Consider the following 12,797-nt stretch of genomic DNA (forward strand, 5'->3'; position numbering starts at 1 on the left):
AATTAACCCTTTCAGGGTCCAGAGGCCAAAGTTCAAAGTGCGCATCAGGGTCCAGAGGCCAAATTTCAAAGTGCGCACCAGGGTCCAGAGGCCAAATTTCAAAGTGCGCACCAGGGTCCAAGAATTTTCCCCCCCCCCAGAAAAATTTTTTTATTTTTTCTTATGAAATGGTAGAGAATCTTTTTCTGAAGGTAATAAAACAAAAAAGTACGAACTTTGATGGAAAATTGATGAAATTATGCTCTCGCGAATTTTGATGCGTCAGCGATGTTTACGAATCGGCGATTTTGCCGACTTTGACTCCCATTTTAGGCCAATTACATTATTCCAGTCGACTAAATTCTTAGCTATTTCGCTAGTATTACTTCTATTCTATCGATTGAGCACAAGAAATCGCCAAGTCAACTGTTTCAACTACAAAATAAAGTGATTAGAAATTGGTAATTTGGCCAATTTAACACAAAGTTCAAAATATTCCAATTTCAAAATAGGGTCCAGAATAAACAATGTAGGTATTCCTGGCACTAAACTAACATTTCCTATGTTCATTAGTTATATTTTGAGGCTTTACAAATGAATTCCATTTTGATTTTTTTATTCACATAATGAATTTTTATTCAAACCAAAAAATAGAAGATTTACTGTTATGCAATATTGTAATAATTGTATAAATATCATCACCATATTTGTGAATGCATATTAGACCCACCAGCTGGCGTGTATTAGACGTGTGAGGTCGTTTGTTTACTCTTGAACATCGGCAAAAATTTAACATTTCTGCTACTTTGAGCTCAGTTTCAAGCCATTTCCAGTGCTAAAACCAATCAAAATCATCTCTATTTCTGTAATATGTCTTCCATTCTATCAAATGAGATCAAGAAATCACAAATATAACTATAACAAACATACGAAAAAAACACTGCAAAGTCGCTGTTTTAATCGAAAATCATGGTCTCAGTTTTTTTTCTCTCATTATACACTGTGTGCCACAGGATTTGTTTTATGTGGTGCACACATACCACATAGATGTATTCTCTCATATCTAGGCCCACATTTACCGCTCACAGCTTATCAGAGTGAGCTGAGCTCATGCCGTAGATCTACGGTTTGGACCCTGAACGTAAAGCCGTAGATTTACGGGACGGACCCTGAAAGGGTTAAAGTGATGTGGGATCACCAAGGGTATAATAAAGAGGGATAAGAAAGGGGTTGAAATTTAGGGGCTTGAATATCCAGCACACATTTGTGAGTATGTTAGGTAGGAATGAATGGAAATAAGTGATATTTAATGCATGCTTTGTTGGAGTGTGAGTGTGGTAACTTTTATGAAGGGATTCAGGGAAACTGACTAGCCAGACTTGAGTCCTAGAGGTGGGAAGAGCAGTGCCTGCACTCTGAAGAAGGGGTGGAGATATTGCAGTCAGAGAGTAATTGATTGTGATGTCAACACACTTCTGAAAAGACAGTGACTAAATAGATGATGGTGAATCTGGTTTTTTTATTTGATCAAACTGCCTTGGCAGGGGATGGCCATGGAGAAAATAATCCTCATATTGGCCAGATTATAGACTTAATAATTACTTAACACCTAATATTCGAACAGAATTCGGAGCAGGAATTTAATCGAGCTTGGACATTTGTGCACTCAGCGATAGAAGCACTGCAGACACACTTGACCCTAGAGGAGGAGGTGGATTACTCTCAGTCATGTTATGTTGATGGCACCACGACTATAGTGAACCACTCACTTGGTCTTCTCCAGTTCCTTCTTGCTTTGTTTAAGAAGGATATGAAGGAGAACAACAACAGGTGAAACAGACGTTTTATTTTTAAGTCATAGTGTACTTTTTATAGTCTTAGTGTCTCACTTACCCATCGCTAAATTTACATGACCATTACAGTGGAACCTCAAATTTCAAACTTAATTCGTTCCAGGAGCTAGTTCTAAATTCGAAAAGTTTGAAAGGCAAAGCAATATTTCCCATAATAAATAATGGAAATACAATTAATCCATTCCAGAAACCCAAAAATATTCACAAAACATTACATTTTATAGGTAGTATTACATAGGTAGTTTTACATACACACAACAAATATAGTGAACAATTATTAACAAATTTAAATAAACATAAAATAACATTTTTACTTACCTTTATTGAAGATTGGTGATGGCATCTGGAAGATAGGAAGGAGGAGAGAGGGAGTTGGGGTTAGTGTTTGGAAGGGGAATCCCCCTACATGAGGACCTTAGGTATCAAAGCCCTCTCTGGGGTTACTTCCCTTCTCTGTCTTTTAATGCCACTAGGACCAGCTTGAGAGCCACTGGACCCCTGTCTCACAAAATAACTGTCCACAGTCCTCTGTTTCTGGTGCCTCTTTAAGATTTCCCTAAAATGGGACATGGTTCTGTCACTGAACTTGTTGCAAAGATGGCTTGTTTCAGCTTGCTCAGGGTGGTACTTCTCCACAAACATTTCGACATCATTCCACTTGGACATCATTCCACTTCTGTATTATTTCCTTCTTCACATCTATGGTGTTACCACTAGCAAGTTTCTTTGGGTCCATGGTAGCTTATTTCACAGTCCCACAAGCACTAAACACAATGAATTAATCATAAAATGTTCGAATGAGACTGCAGGTTAGTGTTCACTCAAGTATCAACAAAGCCAGACTGGCTCACGGCGCCTGCACGGGGACGTGGACAGAGCAGGCTGGTGGACAGGTCCGGTACCTGGCGGTTCGAAAATAGGGGCTAGTTCGATAATAGGGACAAAGTTGTTACGAAAAAAGTGGTCAATTTTCGAAGAGTTCTATAAGCGGTACGTTCGAAATTTGAGGTTCCACTGTACTCTATTTACAAGACCATCACTGTATGTACAAAACCATCATTGTATGTACAAGTCCATCACTGTATTTACAAGACCATCATTCTATTTACAAGACCATCTCTGTATTTACAAAATGCATACACTACTGCCATTTGCCATTAATTTAGTATAATGCTCAGTAATCTTTAATAAAACTTTTATTATTATTATTTTTTTATTATCACACTGGCCGATTCCCACCAAGGCAGGGTGGCCCGAAAAAGAAAAACTTTCACCATCATTCACTCCATCACTGTCTTGCCAGAAGGGTGCTTTACACTACAGTTTTTAAACTGCAACATTAACACCCCTCCTTCAGAGTGCAGGCACTGTACTTCCCATCTCCAGGACTCAAGTCCGGCCTGCCGGTTTCCCTGAACCCCTTCTTAAATGTTACTTTGCTCACACTCCAACAGCACGTCAAGTATTAAAAACCATTTGTCTCCATTCACTCCTATCAAACACGCTCACGCATGCCTGCTGGAAGTCCAAGCCCCTCGCACACAAAACCTCCTTTACCCCCTCCCTCCAACCTTTCCTAGGCCGACCCCTACCCCGCCTTCCTTTCACTGACATCTCCACTGCCTCCAGCCTTCTCCTCACTGCAACATTCATCACCCATGCTTCACACCCATATAAGAGCGTTGGTAAAACTATACTCTCATACATTCCCCTCTTTGCCTCCAAGGAGAAAGTTCTTTGTCTCCACAGACTCCTAAGTGCACCACTCACCCTTTTCCCCTCATCAATTCTATGATTCACCTCATCTTTCATAGACCCATCCGCTGACACGTCCACTCCCAAATATCTGAATACATTCACCTCCTCCATATTCTCTCCTTCCAATCTGATATCCAATCTTTCATCACCTAATCTTTTTGTTATCCTCATAACCTTACTCTTTCCTGTATTCACTTTTAATTTTCTTCTTTTGCATACCCTACCAAATTCATCCACCAACCTCTGCAACTTCTCTTCAGAATCTCCCAAGAGCACAGTGTCATCAGCAAAGAGCAACTGTGACAACTCCCACTTTGTGTGATTCTTTATCTTTTAACTCCACGCCTCTTGCCAAGACCCTCGCATTTACTTCCCTTACAACCCCATCTATAAATATATTAAACAACCACGGTGACATCACACATCCTTGTCTAAGGCCTACTTTTACTGACAAGTAATCTCCCTCTTTCCTACATACTCTAACTTGAGCCTCACTATCCTCATAAAAACTCTTCACTGCTTTCAGTAACCTACCTCCTACACCATACACCTGCAACATCTGCCACATTGCCCCCCTATCCACCCTGTCATATGCCTTTTCCAAATCCATAAATGTCACAAAAACCTCTTTAGCCTTATCTAAATACTGTTCACTTATATGTTTCACTGTAAACACCTGGTCCACACACCCCCTACCTTTCTTAAAGCCTCCTTGTTCATCTGCTATCCTATTCTCTGTCTTATTCTTAATTCTTTCAATAATAACTCTACCATACACTTTACCAGGTATACTCAACAGACTTATCCCCCTATAATTTTTGCACTCTCTTTCAGTAAAACTTATAGTTACAAAATGTCATAAAATAGTGGAAGAAACTCTAACAGTGACAAGGAATGAGTATTATTACAGCATGTCACATGAACTGCTCAGCTGGAATGTTTCCTGCTGAAGGTGCTGTGTGGTATACTGTGGCAGGTACAGTAAAACCCCAGTATCCACGGATCTGATTTCCACAGTTTACCTTGGCCGAAACAAAAAACTTAATTTTGCTTAATAACGGCAATTTGTCAAAGCCTAAGAGATGCCATGAAGTGCTTTCCATCAGTGAAATGGACTAATTCTTGACTTATTGTGCATAATTTATCAATTAAACTTGATCATAGATATGTATGTATACAAAAAATGACACACATGTATAGGTTTGCTATTATCCACAGTAGGTCTTGGAACATATTCCCTGTGGATATATGGGACTACTGTATTCATGAGGAAACAAGGTCACCATTGCTAACTCTTTAAAAATCTTTTCATCAGAATTAAAATACAGTTGACCCTTGAACAACATGGGTTTAACTGCGCAGGTCCACTTATACAATAATTCTTTTGGATATTTGCTACCAAAAAAATTAAGAAAAAGTTAGGTATGTCACGAATGCATAAAATTTATGTTGATAATAGTCTATTTTATTGTTTGCTACCATAAAATATACACAGATCTATTATAAAAAGTTGAAATTGTTCAAAACTTACGAACACAAACAATTACAAATTGTACATGTTCCATTCACAGTCAAGAGAAATGTTAACATTCGTAAAGATGCAATATTGTCATAAATAAGAATGAATTTCTTCACATTATCTTTTCATTTTTGATGTCTAGTGTTAGTAATACAGTATGTTTAACATTACAGTGTTTTGTACCATATAAGACAGTATTGATGTAGGTCCTGACACACATGATTCATCTTGTCAACAGATGACATAACTTTACTGTATCGATAAATACAGTACAGTACGTACTGTAAATGCTTTTTCTCTTCCTTATGATTTTCTTAATAACATATTCTTTTCTCTAGGTTACTTTATTTTAAGAATACAGTAACTAATACATATACAGATATGTGCTGATTGACTGTTTATGTTATTGGTAAGGCTTCTAGTCACTAGTAGCCTATTAGTAATATTTTTGGGCAGTCAAAAGTTATATGCAGATTCTTAACTGGGTGAGGGATTGGCGCCCTTAACCCCTACATTGTGTAACCCTTACACTGTCAGTCCTGTAATATTACGGCTTGCAAGCCAGTGTTGGTTCCGTAATAGTACACCAAAATTCTAGCGGCTTCCAATGTTGCGGGAGAAAGCTGGTAGGCCTACATATGAGAGAATGGGTCTGAGTGGTCAGTGTGCACAGAATAAAAAAAATCATGCAGCATGCAGTGCATAATAAGAAAATAAACTCCGATCGTGTTTTTCATTTAAAATAGGGACTTTGCAGTGTAGTATTTTCGTATGGTATACAGTGGACCTCCGGTTAACGATATTTTTTCATTCCAGAAGTATGTTCAGGTGCCAGTACTGACCGAATTTGTTCCCATAAGGAATATTGTGAAGTAGATTAGTCCATTTCAGACCCCCAAACATACACGTACAAACGCACTTACATAATTGGTCGCATTGGGAGGTGATCGTTAAGCGGGGGTCCACTGTATATGGTTGTATTCTCGTTTTCTTGGTCTCATTTGATGGAATGGAACTAGAGATGATTTTGAATGGTTTACAGACTAAAAGTACCTTAAAATTGAGCTCAAAGTAGCAGAAATGTTCAGTTTTTGCCGATGTTTAAGAGTAAACGAATCACGTCACGCGTCCAATACATGTCAACTGGTGGATTTAATATGCTTTAACAAATGTGCTGATATTATTTATACCATTTTTACAATAATGCAGTAGTCTGCATAACAGGAAATCTTTTATTTTTTGTGTAAATAAAAATCTAAAATGGAAAGCAAGCATAATATAAGAGGGAGCTGGAGATATGACTAATGAAGAGAGAAAATTTATTTTAGTGCTAGGAATGTTTGCATTGTTAATTCTGGACCCTATTTTGAAATTGGCCTTCTTTGAATTGTGCATGAAATTGGCCAAATTACCAATTTCTGATCACTTTACTGGGTAGTTGAAATTGGTAAATGGGTGTTTTTTTTTGTACTCAATCGATAGAACAAAAGGAGTTCTAGCAAAATAGCTATGAGTTTGGTTGACTGGAACAATGGAATTGGCCAAAAATAGGGCTCAAAGTGGGCAAAATCGCTGATGCGTAAATATCACCAAGACTGCTAACTTTGTGAGAACGTAATTCAGCAAGTTTTCCATCAAATTTCGTACTTTTGGTGCCATTACCATCGGGAAAAGATTCTCTATTATTTCTTAAGAATTTTTTTTTTTTTAACCTTCTTAAACGGTCCAAACAGATCGACGTTCAAATTCGTAGTGCTACAAAAGTAGATCTACTTTTTTTTACATATTTTCAAATATAACAAAAAAAAAAAGTAGATAAAAGTTTTTTTACATGTTTTCACATGTAAAAAAAAAAAAATCTACATTTTTTAACATACTTTCAGATGTTGAAAAAACGTATATACGTATACGTTTGGACCATTTAAGGGTTAAATTCTTCAATACTGAGAGCAAGATTGTGAGGAGGGGTCTCGACAGTGAAAGGGTTAAGGTTCAACCAAATATCTCTTTAGTTAACATAATAAATTTTACATAGCATTATACATTTTTTGTTTGTTTCAGTGTATAAAAATTTAAAATTTGTTAAGATAGGAGCACTTGCTGCTTGAAAATGTTTGTGTGTAATAAACAACATTGAATTTACAATAATCTTATGATTTCTTGCACAGTAAAATGTTAGGCAACCACTATACATAACATAAAATTTCTTCTATGAATGCACCGGCCACATCCCACCCAGGCGGGGTGACCCAAAAAGAAAAAAGTTTCTTTTTTTAACTTTATTAAAGTATACTTGAGAAAGGGTTACTAGCCCATTGCTCCCAGCATTTTAGTCGCCTCTTATGACACGCATGGCTTACAGAGGAAGAATTAATATAAAATTTATAAATTTAAATTATTTTATCCCAAGCTTTCCAAAATCCATGTAAATAGGATTCAGGTCAATCTGATATGCTATAAAAAGTCTTTTGATGCTAAAATTTCCTCTTGCCTCAGTGGTAGATGCCCAGTATTGAGAAATAAAATATTAATAATAATACATTTCTACCTATTTTGCTTACATCATACTTTTACAGGAATGTTATTCCCAGTAAATAAAGATAAACCTGTATTTTTCCATGAAATGTATAATTTAAAAAAAATCTGCCATTTGCAGTGAATGTGTGGGAGAGCTTCTCACTTGGCAGGTGTTCTGGGGACACTCGAGGAATCCTTCAGCAACTGTGCCAGTCAAAGAGCTCATTCAGTTGTGGGTTTCAATGTCATCAGCACCACCAAGTGTTAAGCACTGTTTATCAGTGAGTACAATGACTCTTAAAATCATAATAACAAGACTGTAAACAAATCAGGGAACAGGTGAGGTTTGAACCCATGGCAAGTGAGTCTTAAAACTCACAGGCCAGTGTGTTAACCAGTGGACCAGCTAGCTATAATAACATTCATCCAACTAGGTATATTTCTGTATACCATAGAGAGGTTAGCATGGGCCATCACTGTGACCACAAACACATGTTTTTACAGATGAATCCCACGGCAGTGTGACCGTGGCATACTCCATCTCGAGTCCCTTCACAGGTGCCTTCAATATAGATATCAGAATAGATGCCTGAGAGCTTCATAGTCTTTCACTTTTTTGCCATTTCTCTAATTATTAGCTACAAGCTACATTTGCTAAAATGTTACACAGAAGAATCATGGAATATGACACAATTACATGTGAAAAAAATAAAATAGACGATAAGGAAAGCACTGTGTAGTGCCGTAAAGGAAGGTTGAGGACCTCTCAGTGGTAGGTCTATATATAAAGTAAGTTTATTGAGGTACAGGTACTTGTAAGTGCAAATATCATACATAGTAACAGGGTAGGTTAAATAAGGTTCCCCGGGAAACAGGACAAGTGCTTTCTGACACGGGTCTTAGTCATATGATGACCCACAACTGGAGCTTTTGGTTATCTGATTGAGGCCTTCCACTGGCTTAATCATTACCATAATTTTTAAAATTATGGTTATGATTATAGCCATTAGATTATCATAGTAACATGTGTAAATTACTCACTACAATATCCCCCAAAAATGTCAGACAAAGTGACTTATTTTTCTCCATGTGGCTTCATTTATGCCACTGATCAGTATTAATTACAAAATTCCCTTTGAATATAGTACAGTAGTCCCCCCAAATTTGCAGGGGTTAAGTTCCAAGGCCACCTGCAAATTTGGAAAAACTGCAAATTCTGGACGTGGTTAAAAAAATGCCTATAAATGCCTATTTTTATAGTTTAAATCCTAAATATGCCCCGAAACACTTCAATATAATTTCAAACTCAGCTTCATACATCACTCTTGATAAAAGGAAAAGAATGTAAAGATAAATCTGTATACAGTACTGTATTGCTGTCTCCTGCAGTGCTAGAATGTAAAATACTGATGTTACCCCCATATGTACTGTTATTCATGCAATCCCATTTTCTTTTGTATACTGTAATTCATGCAACCCCATTTTCTTTGGTATATGTATGGTAAATACACAGTAATAATTTAATTTATACATTATTATATTTTATATGGAAATTTTGCTAAATTTACGTTAACATTGCATATTTATGTTAGAAAATTATTAAATTATATTTTAATATTTAGCATTAAGATGCATAAAAAATTATATATTGCCTAGAAAAAAAAAACAAAAAAAAATTCTGCAGATTTGCAGGGATTTCCTCAAACAGTTATTAGTTAGGTTCTAAGGAAAAGTCCACGAATTACTGAAGCCATAAATTCAGAAACGCGAATTCGTGGGGGTCCACTGTATACAGTATGTCGTTACACTTAGAAATAAGGATATGGGGTGCACAATAATCTAGCCACTTTGGTGCCAAAATCTAAAATCTAATCTAAGAAGTGATATATGTTGATAATTAAGAAACATTTTGAACAGTATTCAGCATTTGTAGAAGAAAATAGAATTTTTTATTTTTGTTTTCAAGAGATAAGAAAAGGCATTTGTGTTTATTTTTTCCACAGCAACTTGTATCCATGGTACTGGAACTAACATGGAGATCTGAAAAACAGAGTCTGCTCCCATATGGTCCTCTGCCAAATTCACTGTTTCATGTCGGTAATGAACTGCAGCTTCGCATAAAAGGTTTGTTTATCTTCACACTTTTTTAGTTGTCCTACTGTTTTTATTTTAATTAATAAAATAAAATTAATATTAATATCTAGATTTTATTAGTACTCTTTTGGGAAATAAACTTTTGTATGCACACCATAGATAGATGTATTTTGAAGTCATCATATGCTGCTGTGATATTTACTGCTGTGATATTTGCTGCTGTGATATTTACTGCTGTGATATTTGCTGCTGTGATATTTACTGTTGTGATATTTGCTGCTGTGATATTTGCAACTGTGATATTTGCTGCTGTGATATTTGCTGTTGTGATATTTGCTGCTGTGATATTTGCAACTGTGATATTTGCTGCTGTGATATTTGCTGCTGTGATATTTGCTGCTGTGATATTTGCTGCTGTGATATTTGCTGTTGTGATATTTGCTGCTGTGATATTTGCTGCTGTGATATTTGCTGTTGTGATATTTGCTGCTGTGATATTTGCTGCTGTGATATTTGCTGCTGTGATATTTGCTGCTGTGATATTTGCTGCTGTGATATTTGCTGTTGTGATATTTGCTGCTGTGATATTTGCTGCTGTGATATTTGCTGTTGTGATATTTGCTGCTGTGATATTTGCATCTGTGATATTTGTTGCTGTGATATTTGCTGCTGTGATATTTGCTGCTGTGATATTTGCATCTGTGATATTTGTTGCTGTGATATTTACTGCTGTGATATTTGCTGCTGTGATATTTGCTGCTGTGATATTTGCTGCTGTGATATTTGCAACTGTGATATTTGCTGCTGTGATATTTGCATCTGTGATATTTGCATCTGTGATATTTGCAACTGTGATATTTGCTGCTGTGATATTTGCTGCTGTGATATTTGCAACTGTGATATTTGCTGCTGTGATATTTGCTGCTGTGATATTTGCTGCTGTGATATTTGCTGCTGTGATATTTGCTGCTGTGATATTTGCTGTTGTGATATTTGCTGCTGTGATATTTGCATCTGTGATATTTGTTGCTGTGATATTTGCTGCTGTGATATTTGCTGCTGTGATATTTGCATCTGTGATATTTGTTGCTGTGATATTTACTGCTGTGATATTTGCTGCTGTGATATTTGCTGCTGTGATATTTGCTGCTGTGATATTTGCAACTGTGATATTTGCTGCTGTGATATTTGCTGCTGTGATATTTGCATCTGTGATATTTGCAACTGTGATATTTGCTGCTGTGATATTTGCTGCTGTGATATTTGCAACTGTGATATTTGCTGCTGTGATATTTGCTGCTGTGATATTTGCTGCTGTGATATTTGCTGCTGTGATATTTGCTGCTGTGATATTTGCTGTTGTGATATTTGCTGTTGTGATATTTGCTGCTGTGATATTTGCTGCTGTGATATTTGCATCTGTGATATTTGTTGCTGTGATATTTGCTGCTGTGATATTTGCTGCTGTGATATTTGCATCTGTGATATTTGCTGCTGTGATATTTGCTGTTGTGATATTTGCTGCTGTGATATTTGCTGCTGTGATATTTGCTGCTGTGATATTTGCTGTTGTGATATTTGCTGTTGTGATATTTGCTGCTGTGATATTTGCTGCTGTGATATTTGCATCTGTGATATTTGTTGCTGTGATATTTCCTGCTGTGATATTTGCTGCTGTGATATTTGCTGCTGTGATATTTGCTGCTGTGATATTTGCTGTTGTGATATTTGCTGCTGTGATATTTGCTGCTGTGATATTTGCTGCTGTGATATTTGCTGTTGTGATATTTGCTGCTGTGATATTTGCTGCTGTGATATTTGCTGCTGTGATATTTGCTGCTGTGATATTTGCTGCTGTGATATTTGCTGCTGTGATATTTGCATCTGTGATATTTGCTGCTGTGATATTTGCTGCTGTGATATTTGCTGCTGTGATATTTGCTGCTGTGATATTTGCTGCTGTGATATTTGCTGCTGTGATATTTGCTGCTGTGATATTTGCTGCTGTGATATTTGCTGCTGTGATATTTGCAACTGTGATATTTGCAACTGTGATATTTGCAACTGTGATATTTGCAACTGTGATATTTGCAGCTGTGATATTTGCAACTGTGATATTTGCAGCTGTGATATTTGCAACTGTGATATTTGCAGCTGTGATATTTGCAGCTGTGATATTTGCAACTGTGATATTTGCAACTGTGATATTTGCAACTGTGATATTTGCAGCTGTGATATTTGCTGCTGTGGAACATTGTACTTGGTGATGGTGGAGAGCTTGGTGGAGCATTGTGGTTGGTAGTGGTGGACGGGGAGCACGGCGAAACGCAGCCTGTAAACTGACAGTCCGATACTCTACCATCTCGACTACCCAGGCTACTCTTAAAGCTCCTGGGCTGAGAGAAGGAGTTCAGTTGGGTTACAGTTAGTGCCTCTGACAGAATGGAATGCAGTGAGTGAGTTGGTGTTCAGCAACCCACTAAATGACAGCAAGGTAGAAAGTTCAGAAACATTTTTTGCTCTAGTAGAAGGCTATGCAGACCAGCTAACTGACATTAGTACAAATTCCATAGATTTTGAAACTGAAATGAATAACATGCCCACTCACTCAGCACTTGGACCAGATTCATGGAATCCCTATTTATAAAGAAGTGCAGAGTACCACAAGCACAAGCTCTCAGTATTCTGTGGAGAAAGCTTAGATCTAGGTGAAATACTGGAGACCTTAAAGAATGCAGCCTTAGCTCCTTTGCATAAAGAAGGTAGTAGAGCAATAACTAAAAATTACAGACCCGTAGCCCTAACTTTCCACATTATAAAAATCTTCGAAAGAGTGATGAGACATCAGATTACAAATTTCATGGAATAGCACAACCGGCATAATCCAAATCAGTGTGGTTTTAGAACTGGATGATCATGCCTGCCAAAGCTGCTGAACCACTATGACAGAGTTATTGAGGCATTTGAAGGCATCCATAATGCAAATGTGATATACACAGACTTTGCAAAGGCATTTGATAGATGTGATCATGGGGTGATAGAACACAAAATGAGGGCCATAGGAATTGCAGGAAATG

General features: G+C 37.0%; 1 protein-coding gene across 3 annotated transcripts in view; it reads left to right on the forward strand.

Annotated features, from left to right (window-relative positions):
• The window catches only part of LOC128697036 (SMC5-SMC6 complex localization factor protein 1), a 143,029-nt gene that overhangs the window by 68,553 nt on the left and 61,679 nt on the right, over positions 1-12,797 (forward strand). For all 3 annotated transcript variants that reach the window (XM_070095266.1, XM_070095268.1, XM_070095267.1), the window contains 3 exons: positions 1,604-1,809; positions 7,766-7,907; positions 9,630-9,750. In XM_070095266.1, the coding sequence (XP_069951367.1) occupies positions 1,604-1,809; positions 7,766-7,907; positions 9,630-9,750 (469 nt within the window). The remainder of the gene's footprint in view (positions 1-1,603; positions 1,810-7,765; positions 7,908-9,629; positions 9,751-12,797) is intronic.

The sequence above is a fragment of the Cherax quadricarinatus genome, chromosome 49 (assembly GCF_038502225.1).
Source record: "Cherax quadricarinatus isolate ZL_2023a chromosome 49, ASM3850222v1, whole genome shotgun sequence".
NCBI classification, from domain to species: Eukaryota; Metazoa; Arthropoda; class Malacostraca; order Decapoda; family Parastacidae; genus Cherax; species Cherax quadricarinatus.